This window comes from Heloderma suspectum, chromosome 16 (genome assembly GCF_057233095.1).
Source record: "Heloderma suspectum isolate Gila_16-S chromosome 16, 16-S_ref, whole genome shotgun sequence".
Classification (NCBI taxonomy): domain Eukaryota; kingdom Metazoa; phylum Chordata; class Lepidosauria; order Squamata; family Helodermatidae; genus Heloderma; species Heloderma suspectum.
In genome coordinates this window covers 22094071-22116839 of record NC_139473.1, presented here as the reverse complement: position 1 = coordinate 22116839, position 22769 = coordinate 22094071, and the positions used below count along the sequence as shown (strand labels likewise).

The following is a 22769-nucleotide window of genomic DNA, read 5'->3' as shown; positions in this document are numbered from 1 at the left end:
TTCAGCCAGAATCTGGCTTCCTGCCACTTGAGCCCATTTTTCCATGTCTTGCACTCTGGGATGATCGAGAAGAGATCGTGGCCTTCCTCTCTGGGACAACCTTTCAAGTGCTTGAAGAGCACTATCCTATCTCCCCTCAGTCTTCTCTTCTCAAGGCTAAACATGCCCAGTTCTTTCAGTCTCTCCTGAAAGCATTTTGTTTCCAGTCCCCTGATCATCTTTGTTGCCCTCCCCTGAACCCTCTCCAGTTTGTCTGCATGCTCCATAAAGTGCAGTGCCCAGAACTGGACACGGTACTCCAGATGAGGCCTAACCAGTGCTGAGTAGAGGGGAACTAGTACTTCCCGGGATTTGGAAGCTATGCTTCTATGAATGCAGCCCAAAATAGCATTGGCCTTTTTTGCAGCCACATCCCATTGTTGGCTCATATTCAGCTTGTGATCGACAACAATTCCAAGATCCTTCTCACTGTAGTGTTGTTGAGCCAAGTATCGCCCATCTTGTAACTGTGCATGTGGTTTCTTTTTCGGCCTCTCAAAGTTCTCCAGCCTATTTGTGGGCAGAAAAACTGGAGGGACAATTTCACCGAATTGCTCCCAGGGGAAGAGAAACACTCTACCCAGTTTCTCACAGATAAGACTCACCATTGGCAGGGTTGTTCTTTCTTCCTAAGGGTTTTTAGTTTATTGCACTGGTACTGCAAGCAGCAACAGCATTAACTGTATCAGTGCCGGCCCTGCCATGAGGCACAGTGAGGCAGAGGCCTCAGGCAGCAGATTTTGGCTCCATTTTGGCAGCAAATTGTTAGTTATTTACTTGGTTACTGTTGTGTTTCTACTGCCAGGGATGGCAAGAGGTGCTTATGGGATTTTCTGTACCAAAATAACATGGTTTTGGGTATTAGAGCAATACGACAATGGAGCCAATGACCTAGGGAGGCGGTGGGCTCTCCCACCCTTGAGGCATCCAAGACGAGGCTGGACAGCCATCTGCCAGGGATGCTCTGACCTGGATTCCTGCATTGAGCAGGGGGTTGGACTCGATGGCCTTGTAGGCCCCTTCCAGCCCTACTCTTCTATGATTCTATTATGCCCCTTGACTTGGGTGGGTGTGGGCCGGCCCTGAACGGTGTGGAGGCTTCCACTTTTCTGAGGCAGACTTTTGAATTTCTTTTGATGGTGTTTTGAGCTGACCTAATCACTGCACGGAGGCGAAGGGTGCCATGTGTGTCTTCTCTCATTAATACACATCTCTCCATTGCTCTGCAGCCTCCTGCACTGAAAAAAGCCCCATGGAACGAATTACCTCACAATGTCTTGCTTATGAAGGCTTTAGCTGAAGTGCAGGAAGCTGAGGAGGCTTCAGGCTGCCACAGAGATGGCTGTACAATGAAAGACCGGACAGCCCCGCACACTCCATGGCCCCCAAATCAGTAAAATAAGCACAGGAACCCCAAACCCAGCCCATAGGAATTTCTCCAAAATTTCTCCCCCTTTGAATTTCATTTCGAAAACAATTCCTTTTCTATCCAGTTGAACAAGAATGGTCAGAAGAAGCGTGGGAGAAATCTCCGGCACAACACTGCTCTCAGCCTTGTCTCATGAAGCCCCGGAGAGCCAGGAGTGCCTGTTAGACCAGCGGGGCCCACCAGAAGGTCCGGCAGCCACGTGACAAGGCCAGAAGGACACATTAAGCCTCAGAGGCCTTGAAAGAGTGGGGCCCCGACTCAATGCCAGCTCCAGGTTTCGGAGGGCCTTCGGGCCCGCTCTGCCCGTGGGTCCACCGCCTCAGCACCAGCAGCTCCTGCTCCTGGCTCCCCGTCGCGTGCTGGACAGGCCAAGAGCCGGGGAGCCAGGGGGCTGCGGCACCCCCTGCTGCTCCCCCTCCTCACCGCCTCCGTTGCCTGGGCCAGAGCAAGAGGCAGCCGGGGAACAAGCAGGTGGCGAGGGGGAACAGGAGAGTGGCTCTCGTCACCGGGCCCCTGCTGGAACGCGGGCCCTCAGCAGGTGCCCAGCCAGGCCTGCCCTTGGCACTGGCCCCACCTCACAGCAGCTTAAAAGCTGAGGTTCAGCCGAGGAGGTCTGGGGAGAATCCCAGAGACACTCCGAAGGGTGTTTTGCCTCCCGCTGCCAGTCCTGTCCTTGCTTGCCAGGCCTGTCGGTACAACCGAGCGCCACGGCAAGTGAGCCGCTGGAATCCAGGGCCCACATCCAGCTCGCCCTCCCAAGCGAGTCTCCACCACTGAATGCCATCTCCACAAACAAACAGGAGGATGAGTGCCAGGGAAGGGCAGGTTGAGAGTCCATTGGGGAAGCCCCACCCCTGCCTTGAGCTAACACAGCCCGCCCTGGCTACAGGATGGTTATAAATCAGCCCAGAGCTTGGGTGCCTGGACAGCCCCGCAGGAAGCCACACGCTGAAAGGCACAGCGAGAGAGAGAGAGAGAGAGAGAGAGAGAGGAAGATCGTCCCAGAGAACAGCGTCCTACTCCCACGGTGTCAACATGTCGATGGGCATGGAGATTGGTGGCGTGGCGCTGTCCGTCCTGGGCTGGGTGGGCACCATCCTCTGCTGCGGGCTGCCCATGTGGAGGGTGACGGCCTTCATCGGCTACAACATCGTCACGGCCCAGTTCACCTGGGAAGGCCTGTGGATGGACTGCGTGGTCCAGAGCACCGGGCAGATGCAGTGCAAGGTCTATGACTCCATGCTGGCGCTGGCGCAGGACCTCCAGGCCGCCCGGGCCCTGATCGTCATCTCCATTGTCCTCGGGGCGCTGGGGATCCTCATCTTCCTGATGGGGGCGCAGTGCACGCGCTGCATCGAGGAGGAGCCCACCAAGTCCAAGGTCACCATCGTCTCTGGGGTCATCTTCTTGGTGGCTGGCTTCATGACCCTCATCCCCGTCTCCTGGTCGGCCAACCAAGTCATCCGTGACTTCTACAACCCTTCGGTGCCCCAGCCGCTGAAGCGAGAGCTGGGCGCTTCACTCTACATCGGCTGGGCAGCGGCAGCCTTCTTTCTTTTTGGGGGGTCCTTGCTCTGCTGCTCCTGCCCCCCAAAGGATGAGAAGTACAGACCCACGAATGTGGTCTACTCGGCACCCAGGTCTACAATGGCCAGCTATGACAAGAAGAACTATGTATGAACCAGTTGGCCACCCCGGCATGCCCGCTGGGGTGCTCTTGACTCTGCCTTTGCTTGCTCAAGGAAAGAACCACCACCGAGGCCCTCAGAGGGTTTTTGCTTAAGTGTACAGACGCATGTTCAGCTTCCAGGGACAGGACTTGCGCACAGCCGTGGACTATGGCTCCTACCCCTCGAAGAAAGGGGGCAAGGAGCTCTGCCGGCTCTATCTTTCCGGTCCGTCTTGTGAATATTGTTTGCCTTTGAGCCAAAAGACTCCCACTCCCTCTCTCGGCCCTGGCTGATCACAGCCCGACCCCTGTTGCCAAAGCTTTGTCTTCAGCCCCCCGCCCCGCCCCCCAGAGACTGGCCTGGGATGACGGGCACGGCTGCACGTGGTTCGTGGAAGCCTGGACGTTCACAGGGGACGGCCACCTGGGCGTTGCGTCGCTGCTGTCCAAAGCAAAGACCAGCCCACACACACAGGGACTCCATTTGCTGGATGGTACTTTCTGAGGAGGGAAACTGGTTAAGGCTGGGAGAGGGGCGCGATCATTTTCTGGGTCACAGGAGGCAGAGGGAGAGCACAGGGAGGGAGATGGGGAGGGAGAGAGATGGTCCACGTTTGGCTGATTTGGCTGTGGCTAGAGATCATTGTGAAACAGGGAGAGTGGGGCGGAGGAGCTCACTCTTGCCCTGGGCTAAGGAGCCCTGCCCGAGAAAAGGGAACAGTCCCGTCCTGGTCAGGGGGAGTAGCGGTGCGGCCGAGTGGCGGAGGCTCACTCTGAGCGTTCGCACTGGCATTTCTGAGGCTGAGATGCTCCCAGCAGTTTGCTGAGCAAAGGCATGAAAGAAAGGCCGACATATGTCGTCTAGCCATGCCCTGTCCTTCCAGAAGGAGGGTGGCTTCTCTTCCTCCTGCCCTGGGAGAAGAAGCCAGCCAGTGGGCCACAGCTCCTTGGGCCTGGAGGACGGTGGCACTTGGGGCGGAGGGAGAGACAGGGGGCTGCCAACGGTCCATCTGGCCAAGTCCACCTTGACTGGCAATGGTTTCTTGGGGACCTTTTCCCAACCCTCCCATCCAAGGAGGGAGCACGCGGGCTGTGGTGGGAGGGGAAACCTTTGTTACATGCTTGTGGGCAATTGGGGCTCCTGCTTTGTGTTCATACTGCGTTACATGGTGTTTCCTTCTTTCTTTATCTCCCTCCCCAAATAAACTCTGCTTTAGTAATCCAGCTGGATGTTGCATTCTTGACTACGGGCTTTGGCTCTGACGCCAGCAGTGCAAATGCCGCTCGCCTGGGAACGGAGGGCTGTTTTGGCGCATCCCAAGTCTCCATCCTTCTTGGCTGGAGAACATTTCTTTCCTTCGCTCCCTGTTCGTTCTGTGGTTAGCCTTTCTGTCATGCTTTCGTTACCCCTCGCGTGGCCAACGCTTCGCTTGTTTTATTCTCACGCAACCGTGCTGGGAGTTGAGAAGCCATTAGGGTCTTGGCAGAGTCCAGACCTTTGCTCAAAGCCTTGGGTTCAACAGAACAGTGAACATGACTGGCCATGGCAAAGTCACCAATTCCCTGGAACTGGGGGGGAAATCTGTGTATGCCGCGCACCAGCCCAACGCATCGCGGGGGTGCGGGGTGGGGGAACCAGGTTGGGAAGACTGTTTGACAAATTATTTGAAATAGCAGATTTTCTACTTAATGCTTGCTTATATGAAACGTGATCCAGCCCCCAACAGGGGTCTTACAGAGAAGGAGTTGTATCCAATGTTAGTCTGGCTTTAGGCCCATTTGTTCTAATGGGTCAGTTCTAAGTGGGATTAACACTGGATGCAACAGAAGGCAAGGTGTGGCAACTGGGCGCTATCAACATTAGCGGAGTAGGATACCCACGGATCTGATCCATGGGGCCCAATCCACCAGGACGGTCTTCTACATCATGCCCCATTGAAGCAAACAAGAGCTGTGCAACAACGTAATAGAAAGACTGGACAGAAAGAAACGGTGGCGTGCAAACCCATTCTGGCTCAATGAAGCTGGCTGGCAGTAGGTTCAGGGCTGACTAGAGAAAACCCTTCTTCATCCAGGAGACGATAAACTTGCTAATAAACTCGTGGCGATGGCTGCTTGCCAGGGGCGTCGTTAGTAAAGGACTCACCTGGGCATGGGCCTCGGATCTTTCGAGGTGTCCTAATTGCCATTTTTTAAAACTTTTCCCCATTGACTTGCATTGGAAAACAAAAACGGCCATAACGTTTTTAGTTTGTACGATAAATACATGAAATTTGGACACTTGGTAGCCCCCATGGAACCGATTGGATCCGCCAAATTTCAGGCATTTAGGTCCAGTGGCTTTTGTGCTAGTCACAGGTAACATTTGCTATTTTCAAGAAAATCTGTCAAAGCAAAGAGCTATTTTTTTTTTTTTGTGCTTCCCCATGCATGCATGGAATTTGGGAACCTGCCAGCCCCCATAGAAATGACTGAGCCTGCCACATTTCAGACAGTTAGGCCTAGTGGATTTTGTGCTAGCCACAGGTAAAATTTGCTTTTTCCAAGAAAATGTGTCAAAGCAAAGAGCTATAATTTCTTTGTTCTTCCATATATGTGTATGGAATTTGGAAACCTGGCATCCTGAAGCTGAAGCTCAAATATTTTGGCCACCTAATGCGAAGAGAAAACTCTCTGGAAAAGACCCTGATGCTGGGAAAGACTGAAGGCAAAAGGAGAAGGGGACGGCAGAGGATGAGATGGCTAGATAGCATCACCGATGCAATGAATATGAACTTGAGCACGCTCCGGGAGAGAGCGCAGGACAGGAAGGCCTGGCGTGCTATGGTCCATGGGGTCACGAAGAGTCGGACACGACTGAACGACTGAACAACAACAACAACAAAAATGTATAGTGACTCTTGTGGTAGTCACAGGTAAAGTTTGCTGTTTTCAAGAAAATGTGTCAAAGCAAAGAGCTATATTTTTTTTTGTGCTTCCACATATGTGCATGGAATTTGGAGACCTGGAAGCCACTATAGAGATGGCTGAGCCTGCCAGAGTTCAGCCAGTTGGGTCTAGTGGCTTTTGTGCTAGCCACAGGTAAAATTTGCTTTTTCCAAGAAAATCTGTCAAAAGTAAAGAGCTATAATTTTTTTGTGCCTCCCTCCACATAAATTCATGGAATTTGGGGACCTAGCAGGCCCTATGGAGCTGACTGAACCTACCAAATTTCAGACAGTTAGGTCCAGTGGCTTTTGCGCTAGCCATGCATAAAGTTTCCTTTTCTCAAAGTCTAAAACAAAAAGTAAAAACTGTCAAGCCACCGAGGGGATTAGACATCCTAATCAGAAGGTGTTTAAGGTGACCATTAGGAGGTCACTATCCCTAATCTCTGGTGTAGGGTTTTTTTTTTGAGGTGCAAAAAACCTCTCTCCCCCTACTTGTCTGCTGTTACATGGCCACCGTTGGGAACTTGCCTGCAATGTAATTTTGAAGTGGGAGAAGGAAGGGAAGAAAGAGCTCCATGTGAAATACTGGTATTTCACACCGCATCTGATTTTACTGCCCCAAACTGGAAACTTTGGCTTCTGCAGAAGTTTAGTAGCTTCAGTACAGCAAAGGATCCAATCAGTCTCCACAAATTTCTTTCTCTCCCTCCACTTTAATTCTTCCTAAATAGCTGTAGGACTCAAATAATCCCAAAGGGAGGGTTAAGACTATGTGGCGTCATGATCGAGAAACTGCTGGGGCTTTTAAGTAGGTTCTACAGTTTTAAAAAGCTAGACAAAGCCCTCAGCCACCTCACCTCCTAAAGTTCATTTAAGTACGTGCAGTCCTTACAAACCCTGTACAGCCTCCTAAATTCCTCTGAAGTACTACCTCTCTGAAAGGAGCCACTTGGTTTAGGGAATTCTCTCTACTCCCCACCCCTGCGCACATTCCCAAACACCATTCTTCTTTTCTTCTTCCCTCCCCTATCCTGTTCTTTCATTCTTTCTCTTCTTTATTCCACCCAGGGCATATCTTGGGGAATTCTTACAGAGAATTCTCTCCGGTGGGCAAGAGAAGCTCTGAACTGTATTTGACTTTATACAAACAGACAAGAGGGTTGGTTTCTCTCCTTCTCTCTCAAGCCTTTGAGAAGAGTGGGTTCACATGGTTACAGAGAAACAAATCTGGGGCTGTTCTGTTTGTCAGCTGCCATTATCCAGCAACAGGAAGGGCCGTAGCTCAGTGGCAGAGCCCCTGCTTGGCCTGCAGGAGGTCCCAGGTTCGATCCCGGCAGCTCCAGGTAGGGCTGGGAAAGCATCCTGCCTGAAACCCCGGAGAGCCGCTGCTGCCAGTCAGTGTCAACAGTTCTGCGCTAGATGGACCCAGGGTCTGACTCGGCATAAGGCAGCTTCCGATGTTCCTCTGAACAGAAAGCTTTAATAAAAAATATGAGGTTTTGGTTTGTTTTTTAAGCAGAGGAGAGATAAATATTGCTAATTTATGCAATCCTATGTATGCCCTCTGAGAAGCCCCATTATGTTTAATGAGGCTTACCCTCAGGAAAGTGCGCATAGGATTCCAGCACAAGTTCCCTTTGCAGGGAGGTCTGCACCTTGATGTTCTGCATGTTTACTCAGAAATAAGTCCTGAGTTGAGAGCATGGTACTGCAAGCTTAATACAGTGCCTACCCAATTCCGTCTAATGAAGTGACTACCCTTCCAGCTCAGTCCTATGCATGTTTTGTCATTTGTGGGTTTGGGCGTTTTTTGCATGAACTCTAGCTTCAGCGGTGAGGGAAAGGCACTGCGTACCTGCTCAGAGTTTCTCCATAACTTAGCCCTCGTTTTGAAAACAGACTCATTGGCTGAATCCTGGTGAAGTCTTGGCACAAATGAAGTTATGGGGAGGAAGATACAATGACAGCTTGTGCATAAAGAGGAGGAGGTAGAGAAGAGTTGCACAAAACAAGATATCTGTTTTGATAAAGAGCTGCTAGAGGATGGTAGGATGAGGAGAGATGGTTGCATGGAGGGGAACAGAATTGGTAGGGAGAGAATGTAAGTGCTCAGTGGTGAAAGAGAAACATTCTGCACATGCTCAGAAGCACTCTATATTTAAGAACATAAGAGCCGTGCTGCATGAGACCAAGGTCCATCTGGTCCAGCATTCTGTTCACACATTGGCCAACCAGATACCCATGGGAAACCCACAAGCAGGACATGAGTGCAATAGCACCTTCCTACCCATGTTCCCCTGGTGCTAACATTGATAAAATGTAAATAAATTCTAGTCATTCTAAATTAGAATGCATGTATATCCTTCAGAAACTTTGCAGGTTTCTTGCCTGGGGGACACCTCTAATGACCTATGCATTTCCATACAAATTTACCCAAAAATTATTGGGGAAGGAGTGAATGGAAGGGAAAGCAAATCACTCCCTCCTCCAAATTGGAGAACTCCCCATCCACATGAACTGCTGCACCTATCCGTCTGAAAATTTGCTGGTTTCTTACTTAGGGACAACTGTAGGCTGTCTGTAATTTTCAGAACAATGGTCCACAAGGAACATAGGGAGATAAGTATGTCCTCTTTTGGAGACCTCAAAATGTCAAGGCCACCCTTGCACAAAAACCCTTGTGGCTATCATTCTGAAATTTGGCAGACATGACCTCTTCTGATGGGGCAATGAATCCTGAAATTCTTATCCAATTCTTCCAAGGAATTAAAACGTTATTGGCAGTTCCCTTTAAAACAAAAACAAAATATTAACCCTGCACCTGTTTTTCTGACATTGGGCAGGTGTAATCCCCTTCTAGGGGGCTCCTATGCCTGAAATTATCCAGTTCTGACCAAGAGAAAAAAGTTGCAGGGTTTTTTTTTCTAATTTCCCATGGTAGTCAGCAGGAAGCATAAAGACTCATTCTTCCAAACCTTGACTCAGGTTTGGTGCTGAGCTGAAGTGGCCCGACTACAAATTGGCCCAAGCAGAAGCGGGATGTTTTCCAAAATGCTGAATTGGGGACTGAGTTGAAGTGGGGTGGGGGGTCAGTGCACACTTCTTATGTATGTATGTAATCTATACACACGTGCAAGCACACTGCATGCACACACCACACACACAAACACATATATTAGACATGCGCTTAGACTTGTATATATGTGTGTGCGTGTATGCAAATTTGTGTTATGGGCCTGTGCCCCGGATCTTTTCAGACCCTAGCAACGCCCCTGCCGCTTGCTCAAAAAGAAATCAAGAGCAAAATTCATGGAAGAGGAAGAAGAGGAGTCTCAGCGGAGGTTGCCCATGGCAGCTTCATGGAACAGCCACAGATGGAGCCCACCTCGGGACACCTTGGGAGCTAGGGACAGAAACGGGGGGGGGGGCTGTCAGAAACAGGATGTTCAACTAGGTGGACACCCCACAGCTCACAACTCAGGTTGAGGGTGATTCTCACATTCCAGGGCAGTCGAAAACAGGTTTATTCCCTGCGAGGCAGAAACCGCACGTTGATGGGTGCGTTCTGTGTACACAGAGATGGCATTTAGCTCTGACTGCTCTCTCCCAAACACCACTCATGGCACAATCACTTAGCGCTTCCTCCATCCAAGGTCAAGCAGTGGGATTCCCACCACCACCAACCCGGCCTTTGCACCCATCAGGGCTCGAGGCTCTGGAACAGTGCAAGGGAGATTAGTGTGGCCTGATTCAAGGATGCTGTGCAGATTTGTTGTGTGTGATCCATAACGACTCAGCCACGGGGAGAGAGAGAAATAACCTGATACAAAGTCCATTGCTTGTTGTCAAGGTGAGACGATAAATTGGTGCTAACCTTTATCCGGGGGGGGGGGGGGGATGTTTACATAACGAAATAGAGATAGGAACACAAATAGGAGAGACACAAGCACAAACAACTCCCATCATCCCCTTGCTGATGCTGGCTAGGACTGATGGGAGTTGCCAGCCAAAACTTCTGGACGGCTACAAGCGGCCCACCGCTCTTGTAAGGAATAGTTAGTGGATTGGGCCCCCACCTCTGAATTGAAAGCCCTGCTGCCATATAGTGTGTGAGCCAGAAAAATATTCTTATCGCCTTCAAGTCATTCCAGAATTGAGCTGCGGCATTACGAACAAGATTCCAAACTGTGTCAAATTGAAACTTGGGCTCTTTTACTAAGAGAACAGGTTCTGGGGCGGAGGAAACCTTTGGTTTGATTGGAACCTTCAGCTTTGGTTGGGAAGCCAAAAATACACACACACACACATACACACACACACACATCCCGCAACTTTGTGAGCTCCTTGTGTTGACTCAATGATGCGTTGACATTGCACGTGGGATTATTTCACACGTTCCAACCCAATGTGGAAAATAGGTTCTGGAGCAAAAGACTGTGGCACTTGGGTGGCCGGCACATGAACCAGGGTGTGAACTAGGCTTTGGGCGTTCCTTTTCCTGTTGAGGGTGGCTTTTTCTCAGCCCAAAGAGGGAAGAGTTGGACCTCCCAGCCGGCTCCCACCTGTGCGCCCTGAGTCGAGTGGAGGGATTGAGCAAGCGTCTGTTTGTTTTCCCTTGTTCTTCGTTCAGAGCGTGACCGATGGCCCACACCCTCCCGCTTGGCTCAGCTCGCCGCGGCATAGTACGAGACAAACGCCGCAGCAAGGACATCGCAGACGAGGGGGGAGGCCGTCGGCTCCAGGAGCTGCCCTCCAGTAGGAACGGGGGAAGCATGGAAGGGCCTGGGTGCCCAGCAGGGTGACCAGACTCCAAGCACGGCTGCTACCGCACTAACGGTTGGATCCTGCTTAAATCCTGGATCCCCTCCTGCTCCGAAGTCCAGAGCGAGACGCGCGAAATCGCACGTCTAGCCGAAAATGCAGGGCGCCGGAGCACAGAGCTGAGGAGGATCGCCTCCGTGCTCCAGCCACCCTGAGCTGGATAGCCATCAGCCTCCGACCTCGGAGGCTGACGTCTAACTCCATAGGACGGCACCCTAAATGTATATGTATAAGGTTAGAAACAACGGCTATAATTTAAAAAGGAGTAAAATACATCTCACCACAGTGGAGGCGACTGAACAGGTGAGCTGTGTCTCTGCTCAGTCTGCCGCCCAGGCGCTGCTAACTGTGGGCAGGCAAATTCAGCGCCTTGTTCTCCCTCCTGAGAGCCGGGCAGGGCAGCCCATCAAGCGGAAGACCCCTCCTTGGCCAGCCCTGCAACATCCAGGACGGTCCTCTGTAGAAGAGGATGCCTGGCCACCCGGCACTATGGGCGCCCCCCGTCTGGAAGCAGCCAGGCCATCAGAGCTCCCTTGGAGGGGGCGGCCTTCCTTTGCCACACTGCTCAGCCCCGCATGAAGAGCTGTGGGGGCCAGCTCCTGTGCATGACCCGTCAGCTCTGCCAGAACAGACCCAGAGGCCCACCTTGCCCAGAACCTGGCCTCCAGGAGCAGCTGGGCGGATGTCTTTGGGGGAACTGGCACGTGTGGCCCAAGGGCGGCCCCTTCCGGGAGTGTTTATCCTCCAGGGCAGACAGCCTCTGAAGCGGAACAACTCTGATTAGCTGTCCACAGCTGATGGCCCGCTGGCTGGGAAGGATGGGTGTTGTAGTCCAGCACCTCTAGATAGCACCGGGTTGGGAAAGACTGCTGCTTGTTGATTCCATGTATATCCTGCCTTTTTTCCTCTTGCAAGGAAACCAAGGCAGCTCTCATTATCCCCCTTTTATCCTCACAACACCCCTGTGAGGTAGATCAGGCTGAGAGTCAGTGACCGGCACAAAGTCCCCCAGGGAGCCTTCTGGCCCAGCAGGGACTCGAACCCCGGTCTCCAGAGTCCCAGGCCAGCACTCTAACCAATATGCCACACTGGTCTCCTGGGTTAAGAGATTCTGCGTTTGCACCCTTCCTTGACTAATTGAAACATTGCGCTCTCGCAGCAAACACGGTAACGTGCTCCCCAAACACCCCACCCTCACCATAAAAGACTCTGTTCCCAGGAAACCCATTTAACACCAACCATCACAAGCCGGTCAACAACTGCTCATTCGAGGTGTTGCCTGGGAACGTGAGCAGAGGTGGGGCAGCCCCAGGAACGCCGCCCCCTGGGCCCAGGCTCGCGCTGACGTCGCGCACGGACGGGGCGGGCGTGAGGGTCTCTCGGTCTTTTGGGGACACGGCGGGGAAAGGCGAAGAGCAAGAGGGAGGGCGCCAGAGGGCAGCGAGGGACAGCGGGCCGGAGTCTGGTTAGGGTCCCTGGCGGGCTGCGTCCAGCTCAATGGGACGCCAACCAAACATGTTTCTCCACCCTTCCTCCAAGGAGTTCAGGTTAGCATATTTTCGGCTGTGCGGAAAAGGCCGGAATTTCTCAGGGTCAAGAATTGTCTTGGAGAATTTCAAGTTCCTGCCCTGCCCGAGAATATTTGGCAAAATACCTCTCTGCCCCCCCCCCGCCCTTCTGTGCCCACGAATAGGGCGAAGAGGGCGAAGAATTTCAGGGTCAACTGTGAATCCACCCAGTACATTGCAATATGGTTGACGAGCGCGGCAAGATTGTTCCTTCTACCTGCCAGTCCTCTTCTCTCTTAGCTTGCTGCCGCTTTCTCCAGCCTGATGCCCTTCGGATGGGTTGGACTACAACTCCCATCACCCACAGCCAGCATGGTGATGGGCGATGGGAGTTGCAGCCCAGTCCACCTGAAGGGCGCCAGGCTCAGGAGGGCTGGCCCGACACTTCCCGCAATGGTTTCCTCGCGTCCTGGCGGAGCCGCATTTCCGCAGAAGAGAACGTGCCGCGAAATGCTCCGGGACGCCCGCCTGGCCCCCTGGGGCTGCAGCGAAATTCGGTGTGTGTCCCCCCCCTGCCCGAGATGGAACATCCCCTCCCATCTCCCCACCCACAAAGAGGGAGGAGACTCTCGAGAGGCCATTTTCCCCTGGGCGCATGCATGCTGCAGATGCTAGAGGCTCTCCTCCACACCTTGCTGTTCTTTAAAAAGGGCTTCCAAGCACCCACCCCGGGGACTCGTGGTCGCCCAAGGGCGATCCTGCGCTGGTCTCTGCTCACGACCAGCAGAGCGGCACGGCAACTGTGGCATGGCCAGAAGCGCCACCGTGGCACAGGTCGTCTTGACGCCTCCTCCACAAGGCCCATTTCCCCATTCAGCGGCTTCTTTGCGGCGGCGGGAGGGGGACCGCAGCCTGGACGCAGCCTGACCAGCGCTCAGCAGCAGCGACAGGAGAGCCGCTCATCAGCCGGGAGCACATAGGGCTGCTCTGTGCCGCTCAGCCGAGAACAAAGCCTGGGTTTGTGTGGCCACCACACCCAGCGGCACATGATCGATACTGCGACAGGTGTCAGATACTTGGCCCAGAGCCAGGCTGCGCACCGGGCTCCCGTTGAACTCTTCCGCAGCCACCAAGGGCAAAAGCCTGGGCAGGGCTGGTAGTGTTCCATGATGCAGATTGAGGCCAGAGAGGCAGCACAGGTCTCCGCAGCACGTGGGGGGAAGGCATGGCCTTCTTACTCAAAAGCGAGAGGCTGGGCCTCAGGCTCTTCTCTGACCCACTGCTTCTGTGGTGTGGGGAGACAGACAGACAGACTGGGTTTAGCAAGACTCCAAATGGCTGTGTTGTCTCCAGCTATGCAGGCCTCTTGTGCAGAGAGATGCCAGTGTGGTGCAGTGCTTAGAACAGGGGTGGGGAGGCAGCACCCTGCTAGTTGTTGTTGGACTACAAGTCCCATCATGCTGGGTGGCACTTATGGGAGTTAGAGTCCAACAACATCTGGAGGGCCGCCGGTTCACCACCCCTGTGTGTGGGGCACTAGTAATGGGGGCAACCTGGATTCAAATTATCGCCTAATCTCTTACTACCACTGTCTCTCAGCCTAACCTACCTCACAGGGTTGTTGTAAAAATAAAAGTAGTGGGTTGGGAAGAGCATATGCTAACCTGAACTCCTTGGAGGAAGGGTGGAGAAACATGTAAACCATAAATGTAGCTGCAGTTGTTCAGTGATTCAGAAAAGAGCACACTGCACATGCTCAGGGGCAATCCCATTCTTGCTTCACATTCTATGAAGTTTCCAAGTTAGGGCCCAGGCGTGAATTAACTTCTGGGATGGGAGACGCCAGAGTTGTGAATGGACAGACAGAAGAGGCCAAGAGGTCATTGAAGCCAGACCCTGTCCAAAGGCGTGGGGCGATCTACCAACCGGCCCCCAAAGGCCAACGATGCAATCCTGGCGTGCCAGGGGTAGACGCACTGTGGAGGAGCTCCGGGTGATTTAAGTAGCTGAGCCAAGCTGCGTTGTCCGGAGGAAGCGAAGAGTTCCCCGGCTGGATCAGCTTCACAGAAGTCTGCTCCGTGCTGCTTCTCCAGCTGCCTCACTCTGCCAATTCTTCGGGCACTGTTATTATTTTCTGCACTGACGGAAGGAGCTGCTCCCGCTCTCTCGGAGCCTCAAAAGGTCACAGCTGGTCTCCAGTTCCGCAAACGACTGTCAACGTTTCTGTTTGGCTTCTGGGAGGGCCGGGCAGGGAAGCACTTTCTGTTCCACTTTCCCCGATACAAGAAATGGGGCGGGGGGGGGGGAGAGAAACGGTTGTGCTCTAGCTAACCTGCTTGGAAATGATAAGAACATGAGAAGAGCCCTGCTGGGCCAGACCAAGGGCCCATCTAGGCCAGCACCCTGGCCGATGACAACTGCTCCGCTCAAACCCTGAGGACTGGCTACTCTTCTTCCCCTGTAGCACCGGAAAAGCACTTTGTGCCTGAGCAGAGGCACCTCTTGTCCCAATATCTTGTGTTCTGCCCTGTACGTGGAGGAGGACAGGTGGAGATCGACACGGAAGGGCAGAGCAGGAGGGCAAGGGGGGTGGGGGAGCGAATGGCCATCCTGGCCGTCAGGTCTGGCCTTTCTGTACTCCCCTGCGAACCCCATGGGGTGCGTGCTTCTTCCCTTTGCTGAGGAAGGACCTGAGCGGCATCAAATGCAACAATCCCCTCCGCCTCTTGCATATAACTGAAATGTATTGCATTTATGTAGGATAAATAAGTAATTCGTTTTGCTCATTTATAATAAATAATTCATTTACAGGAACGGATGAATTGTCATATATTTATATATAACGTTATTTATATATAAATATATGACAGCTCGCGTTGCTTATACGCGCTATAACAGAGCGTAGCCTCCGCCTCGAAAAGAGCCCTGTGCGAGCCCGAAGCTGGCGGCGGCAGCGCGCTCTCCGGCGCCCCCTGGTGGCGCATGCGTGCCTCGCCGCCCGCCCCTCCCTCATAGCGGGGCTAGGAGGCGGCGCGTCCGCAGAGAGCGGAAGGGGCGGGGCTTTCCCCGCCCGTCTCCTCCGCGGCCTCCCGTCGCTTGGCGACCGACCCGGAAGCGGCTCCGCGGCCGCGCCCCCTCGCCCGCCCGGCGCTGTGTCTCCTTGGTGACCGCGGAGGCCGCCCCGCGATGCTCCGCGCCCTCGGCCTCCCGCCTCGCGGCTCCCGGGCCCCGCTCCTCCGCCGCCGCCGCGCGGACCCGGGCCGGGGAAGGCAGGGGCTCGCCAGCCACGCCAGGATGTAAGAGCCCGCGCCGGGCCCGGGGACTGCGGGGCCCGGATGTGGGTGGGGGCGGGGCCCGGATGTAGCCGCCGTAGAGGGGGAGCGCCGTGCGCGCCACGGAGAGGGAAAGGCTAGAGCGGCATCCGGCATCTCCCTGGGCCCCGCCCCGGCGTGTGGGCGGCCAGCCGCGATTGGGCGGCAAGTGCGTCACTCTGCATCAGGCTTCCCCCAACGTGGTGCCCTCCAGGCCATGCTGGCTGGGGATGATGGGAGTTGCAGTTCACACATCTGGCGGCCGCCAGGTGGGGGACCGGCAGGGCCCCCCAGATGTCGCTGGACTACAGTTCCCATCATCCGGGTTGTAGTCCATCCACATTTGGGAGGCCACTGCCGCCCCCCCGGAATCGACCCGCAGGCGCCTCCTGTGGGCCGCGCAGATGTGGCCGCAGCGTGCGGCTGCGGCGAAGAAGGCAAACCCGATGTTCGGCATAATTGGGAAAGGGATCGAGAGCGACGCTGCCGATGTCATCCTGGCCCTGTGCGGTTCTGTGGAACACCTGGAACACTGTGTCCAGTTCTGGTCAGCACGCCTAAGCAGGGGGGTTGTTGCAGAGCCGGGAAAAGTGCAGGAAGGGGCAACTGAACTGACCAAGGGGCTGGAGCATCTCGCCTGCGGGGGAAGGTTGCAAGAGCTGGGACTGCTGAGCTTAGAGGAAAGGTGGGCACGGGACAGAAGCGTACAGCTCAAGGCAGAAGTGTGCAAAATTGTGCCTGGCGTGGAGAAAGCGGATGGGGGCGTTTCCCCCTGTAATACGGGAACCCAAAGAGATCATCCCATAAAGCTGATCCGTGGTAGACTCAAGACAGATAAAAGGAGGGACTTCTTACGCAGCACATAGTTTGGCCATGGAGTTCATTTCCACAAGATGGAGTGATGACCACCAATTTGGATGGTTTTTAAAGGGGGTTAGGCAAATTCATGGAGGAAAAGGCTTTCAGTGGCCACTAGTCCTGATGATTATATGCTACCTCCAGTACCAGCCAGCATGGTGTAGTGGTGAGAGTGCTGGACTGGGATCCAGGAGATCCGGGTTCTAGTCCCCACTCTGCCATGGAAGCTCACTGGGTGACTTTGGGCCAGTCACAGACTCTCAGCCCAGCCTAGCTCACAGGGTTGTTGTTGTGAGGATGAAATGGAGAGGAGGAGAATGTAAGCCACCTTGGGTTCCTTGCAAGAGGGAAAAAAGGCGGGATATAAATGCAATAAAATAAAAAATAGATATGTGCACTACTTGCTGGTTAACATGAGCGGGAGGATGCCACTGTACTCATGCCCTATTTATGGATTTCCCGTTGGGGCATCTGGCTGGCCACTGTGCAAACACAGTGCTGGACTAGATGGAACCTTGGTCTGATCCAGCATGGCTGTTCTTACACACTAGCTGAGGAGACTCAAACTATCCCATATCATCATCTTCCTATTGCACGTGCAGGAGTTGGATGAGGCTGAGAGGTATATGCCCATGTTGTAATTTGGGGGTGCTGAGGCTGAAATATTGTGGCTTATGACCACCCTGTAAAGTAGCCCACTGTCAGCATCTCCATTTTGTGGGAGGGAGGGCTGAGAGTGGTTTATTTCATTTTCCAGGTTGTTGTTTTTTAATTTAAATCATGTTGAACACAGATGAAAATACCAGTACTTAGGCAGCAATCCTGAACACACTTACTAGGGAGTAAGCCCTATTGAAGATGATGGGACTTACTTCCAAGTAAACAAGCATAGGATTGCACTGTTAACTGCACAGTAAATTATCTAAACACCTAGAATTAGTCAGGTGACTGACAGCATCTCAAGGCAAAATTGTGGACTTGAAAATAGATCATTACACCTACAGGAGTTGATCAATAGGGATCGGTCCCATGGAAAAAATCCCATGTTTGCCTATTTACTTTCATCCTTACGTACTTAGTCAATTTGGCCATTGCTGCAAATTCCCACCTCTTTCCCTTACTTTTAAACTGGGCCTGCGGGATTTACCATACAAACCCCTTGCGGCTGTTATCCCTTAGCTTGCCAGTTGAACAGTCTTTTTAAGTTATGTCCTAAGTGTAAGCCAGCAGGAAAAATGCTGTGTCCGTGGTGACTACCCTTGGTCTGATCCAGCAAGGCCCCTCTTATGGCCTTACGCGGGTTTCTGGAGACCATCTCACGTGGACGTTGGGCCCAGCGCCTTTTCTATAGTTGCTGCCCTGTGCCACTTCCCTGGCCATTATGGCAATGGCCAAGTGCCACTCCGGACCTGGCGTGCCTGTAGCTCGTGGTCTCCTCCATTCGCAGGCCGGTGCCCTTGTCCTATGCGGTGTATGATGGACCCTCACCACAGCCCCCACTCGTCTTCCTGCATGGGCTTTTTGGAAGCAAGTCCAACTTCGCATCCCTGGCCAAAAACCTGGTGCACCAAACCGGTCGCAAGGTGGGTGAGAGTCGGTGCAGGGCAGGCTGAGGGGGGGAGATGCTGCTGGCTGGGGGATCAGTGCTGAAGAACAAATGCCGAGAAGTGATGCAGGCAGGGGTGGGGGGAGGGTGAGAGGGAGGGGGGTGGGGGGTGTTGTGCTGCCGGACAGGTGTAGGAGCTTTGTGAATGAGGAAGTTGAATCGGGGTGAACGTAAAAGCTGAGCTGTTCTGTCTCAGGAGATGTCTCTTCAGTCCAGGAGGGTGAGGAAGAGCTCACAGCTGTGGAAAGACGAGAGCTTTCCAGGTGGGGTTAATACAGTGGCCCATCCTCAAGGTCATAGCTTTGTAGTCAGGTATCTCCAGAATCAGTGCCGCCCATTGGTTCCATGCACAAATCTCAAGCTCCTCATTCATCCACTTATATATAAACACTTCTCAGGCTGCAGGCTCTTCTTTGGCCTTTATTCTGTGCAGGCCCTTGGGGCAACCATGTGAGGCAATGCTGTTCTGGAAGCCTGCAGATGAGAGACTCAACCTGGGTGTGGCTTGCCTTGGGCTATTCAGGGAATCCAGATTCATCCCAAAGCTCTTTTTATTGAACTGTTGGGCTTGATCTTCACCGCCCGGGCTGTGAATGTGATGTAGGAAGAGGGATTAATTTAGTTGTGACCTTGCTGGAGCAAGAAGCATCCTATTAGGGCATGGGCGGGTGGGGGGCCTCCAAACTACTTGAGCAAAGGTCCCAATTGCTTGGGAGGGAGCAGCAGGGCCCTCCGGGGCAGGGTTGGCAAAGCCCTCCATCTCCCTTCAGCCCTGGCCAGCATAGTCAGTGGTGTTGGGAGACCAACATCTGGAGGGCCACATACCATGTTTCAGGGCAGGGGTGCAAAACCTCAGACCCAGGGGCCAAATGCGGCCCTCTGTGGGATTCAGTCTGACCCCCAGGGCTCCCCAGAAGGCCACCCATCCCTTCCCTTTCCCCCAACCACCAACTGTTTGGTGGTTTCCCAGCTTTTGCACAGTTTTTCCCCGTTCTGAAAGGCCAAAGCGCTTCTCCTGAGCCGTAGTTGCCAGCTGGTGCTTTGACCCTGCGGCACTTGGCCCTGCCCGCCCTGAGAGCGTGTTCAGAATGGAATTCAGCCCTTGGCCAGAAAGACGTTCGTTAACCCTGCAGTAGGGTGCCCTGCTGCTTCAGCCACAGGGCCAGGAAGCCCCCCCCCCCCCCGTGCCAACCTGCTGCCGTCGCTCTTCTCCTGCCCAGTTAGGTGCTGACGTTGGACGCCCGTAACCATGGCGACAGCCCCCACAGCCCACTCATGACCTACGAAGCGATGGGTGGCGACGTCCAGCTCCTGCTCCGTCAGCTGCGCCTCAGCAGGTGTGTCTTGATCGGGCACAGCATGGGCGGCAAGGTGGCCATGGTGCTCTCGCTGGAACGGGTAGGTGCATGGCGGCCGGGGGGCCTATCCGTCTTCTGCTGCAGGGCCCCTGGGGCTGCCTCCCCCAACCTGGCTCCAGCCCAACACAGCTGGAGGGCACCCGGTTTTGGGAAGGCCGGTCTGCAGTCAGCTTGACGGATGGGTCTCTGGGCGAGTGCAGAGTACCTTCATCACCGTTGGCCCACACTCCCGTGGGTTTAGGGGGCAGAGGGCATGGTTTCCAGGCAGGCTTCAGCCCCGGCACCTCTCTTTCTAGAAGTTAAGCCCTCCGCACACATGTGCTGTGCTGATTCCCAATGCAGGCGAGCCCCTCCTTTCTGGCACATCCTCCATCTGCCCCAGGAGACGGTTAGGGCCCCGGTTGGGTTCCGGAGAACGTCCTGCTTCCCGCTGACTCCTTGGCTTTTTTTCTTGCCCCTCCCAGCCGGAGCTGGTGGAGCGCCTGCTGTGTGTCGACATCAGCCCCAGCACGACGACGGCCGTCACCAGCTTTCACAACTTTATTGCTGCCATGAGGGCGGTGGACATCCCCAGGGGCATACCTCGTTCCACCGCACGCCGACTGGCAGAAGAGCAACTGCGGCCAGCCATTCAGGTGACGCTGCCTGTCCCAGCTTACACAGGCCAGAACCAAAGCCCCATTACGCGCGCACACACCTGCTGCTGTCCAGATGGGTCGACACGTGCATGCGTGTGGGGTGTGCTGAGGGACAGCGCTCTGGCACTCGGCCAGTGCAGGATCCCTGAACATTCAGAGCTGGGGACATGCAGTGGCTGCCTCTGGGGTACAGCAGACAAGGAGACTTGTCAATCCATATATCGAGTTCCGTCCTTGCAAGGTGTGCTTGCATGGAATGCATTGGAGCGGGGCGTACGTCGCTCTTGGCCACCCCCACAAGTTCATGGCATCTTGTCTGTGTTTAGGAGCCAACCATCCGCCAGTTTCTGCTCACCAACCTGGTGCATGCCGAGGACAGGTTTGTGTGGCGCGTGAACCTGGAGGCCGTTTCCCAGCACCTCAGTGAACTCCTGGGCTTCCCGGACTTCCAGGTGCCCTACCCAGGGCCAGCACTCTTCCTCGGGGGCTCCAGGTCCGGCTACATCAGGTGAGCAATTGCCCTGGGTTAGAAAGCGCAGCCAGAGCTCGTTTTGAGCTGGGGTCAGCAGAGCCTTCGTCTCCCAAACCCATTTTCAGGCGTCAGCCCCAGAGCAGCTTGCTTGTTTGTGTATTTATTTGAAGCATTTTTATTCCGTTCTTCAGCTGGAAAATCTCCCAGAGCAACTTGCATATAATCAGTAAAATAAGGCAGCCCCTGCCTGCAGGCTTACAGTCTAAAAAGACACAACACACAAGGAGAAAGGAATGGGGAGGGAAGACGGAAAAACGTTATTTTAGTAGGGCTGGTAGAATGGCCCTGCTTCCCAGTCTCCTCTTCCTCAGTAGAGCCTGCTGGCATTTCAGTTAAAGATAGTGCTGTGTTTCACCAGCCCTGGACCAAAGGTGTGTTAGAAGCTCACCATAGTCTGGATTCTGAGGCTGTTTCCACCATAGCCCCTCAGTTGTGCTTCTGGTTTGGGATCCCAGGATGGTCTCCATCAGCTACAATCCCACCTGCCAGACTCATAGGGCAGTGTGACACAGCGAGGCCCTCTCCGTCGGCCTGGCTGGGACTCGCTGCCATTTGGCTTCTTCCCTGCCAGAATGCAGAACTCCTGCTGTGCCATTCAGTAACTCCATTCTGTAATGATAGGCAAAGCTGGTACTGAAATGGGCTTATTTCCCTCTTTCCCGTCCTCATTCGTCCAGCTCACCTCTCTCTCCTGACCCCTTTTCTTCAGTTCCGACGACTACCCTGAGATTGAACGGCTCTTCCCAGAGGCAGAGATCCAGTACGTTTCTGACGCAGGGCACTGGGTTCACGCAGATCAACCCCAACAGTTCATCGCTGCTGTTTGCAACTTCCTTGCGCGCCCTCCACTGTAGAATCTCCAGACGGATCCTCATCAAGCAGAACAGGAAAGACAGGAGGGTCTGGGCTGGTCAAACTGCTTCCTGCCAAGCAGCCCGTGACGCCCTTTGGATGGCTGTGATTCCCTGGCCTGGGCCTCCAAGCCAGCCGGGAGCCAGCTATCAGTCTGATCCCCATCACTGCAGGAGGCGTGGTGGATTGCCCTGTTGAAATCCTGAAAACACAGTCCCATTGTGGCCAGAACGCCACTCGCTCCGTGTTTTTCTTTCTCTGTACAGTATTTAACGTTAAATAAAATGGTGTTTGGTGTATGACTTTGGTTCTGAATGGGTGGTCTCTGCGCAGTTCTCCCAAACCTCTCGTCACTTTCCCTCCCTCGCTCCTCAGCTGCCCACCTCAACTAGAAATGTGAAGGCCCGGAAAAAATGTGGGAAAATGCGGAAAGAAACCAGTTTTTTTCCCCCAAGGACCATTTTTGTTTTTTCCCCCCAAAAATGGAAAAATTGAACAGCTTTGGATTATGAAATATTTTGTTTTCAAATTTAAGACAAGGTGTTCATATATTGTTACTCAGGCTTTACTCCCCACAAAATTATTTCTAACAACTATGTAATAGGAACACTTTTATAGAAAGTCTAGAGATGTAAAATGTCTGGAAATAATGAAGCCATGGGGAAAATGTTTTTGTAATCCTCTTTGTAAGATTACCAGCATAATTATTTCTTCCATTCCTTATTAAAATTATTGATCCAATGTATCTTTTAGTGACAAACATTTAGGGATGCTCCAAGTCATGCTCAGTTTCCCAATATGTGTGTAGAGTCACCCTTTCATAATATGGAGAAAAATGTGCATTCTTGACAGTTTGGGTTTTGTTCTACAGAGTTTCTGGGCTTGTTCTGGATAGATGCTGTAGCAGTCAATGCGGTTTTGAATCCAAAACCCACACATGAAAAAACTTTGTAAGTTATCCCACCACTGTCAGAAGATGTAATAAATATGCTGTTCCATTGCATTTCTATACCACTCAATAGCCAAAGCTCTCTAGGTGGTTCACAACAATTAAAACTACAGACTGCATCATAAAACACTATATAACATGTAAAAGCTTAAAACTACAATATAAAGTACAAACCACAATAAAACCTAACAGCAATACAGAGATTTAAAATACAATAACAGATTTAAAACATCAGAGCTAAAAGACTAAAATGCCTGGGAAAATAAAAA

The 22769-nt window shown here is 53.3% G+C and overlaps 3 protein-coding genes across 8 annotated transcripts in view; 2 read left to right on the top strand and 1 right to left on the bottom strand.

The window, feature by feature from the left end:
* LOC146335077 (claudin-4-like) overlaps positions 1–22769 on the bottom strand; it is a 93772-nt gene that overhangs the window by 40287 nt on the left and 30716 nt on the right. The window lies entirely within an intron of this gene.
* LOC146335080 (claudin-3-like) lies at positions 1949–3803 on the top strand. Its single transcript, XM_084822526.1, has one exon. The coding sequence runs from the start codon at positions 2504–2506 to the stop codon at positions 3146–3148; it is 645 nt and encodes a 214-aa protein (XP_084678652.1). The 5' UTR covers positions 1949–2503; the 3' UTR covers positions 3149–3803.
* On the top strand, positions 15543–22017 carry ABHD11 (abhydrolase domain containing 11). 6 transcript variants are annotated; one of them, XM_084822521.1, is made up of 6 exons: positions 15543–15692; positions 18013–18148; positions 19396–19569; positions 19994–20164; positions 20494–20675; positions 21409–22017. In XM_084822521.1, the coding sequence occupies exons 1-6, from the start codon at positions 15583–15585 to the stop codon at positions 21551–21553; spliced, it is 918 nt and encodes a 305-aa protein (XP_084678647.1). In that variant the 5' UTR covers positions 15543–15582; the 3' UTR covers positions 21554–22017. The 6 variants fall into 6 exon arrangements, 3 of the variants coding, with proteins under 3 accessions (XP_084678647.1, XP_084678646.1, XP_084678644.1); XM_084822520.1 differs by lacking the exon at positions 15543–15692 and adding an exon at positions 15705–16254; XM_084822518.1 differs by lacking the exon at positions 15543–15692 and adding an exon at positions 15705–16392.

What these genes read in the sequence shown, in the direction of transcription:
- ABHD11 (XM_084822518.1), top strand. Translation starts at nt 16,112, where the DNA reads ATGTGGCCGCAGCGTGCGGCTGCGGCGAAGAAGGCAAACCCGATGTTC. An exon ending in TGGTGCTCTCGCTGGAACGG is followed by an intron (nt 19,570 to 19,993) that starts GTAGGTGCATGG and finishes TGCCCCTCCCAG; the next exon opens with CCGGAGCTGGTGGAGCGCCT. An exon ending in TCCAGGTCCGGCTACATCAG is followed by an intron (nt 20,676 to 21,408) that starts GTGAGCAATTGC and finishes CCTTTTCTTCAG; the next exon opens with TTCCGACGACTACCCTGAGA.
- LOC146335080 (XM_084822526.1), top strand. Translation starts at nt 2,504, where the DNA reads ATGTCGATGGGCATGGAGATTGGTGGCGTGGCGCTGTCCGTCCTGGGC.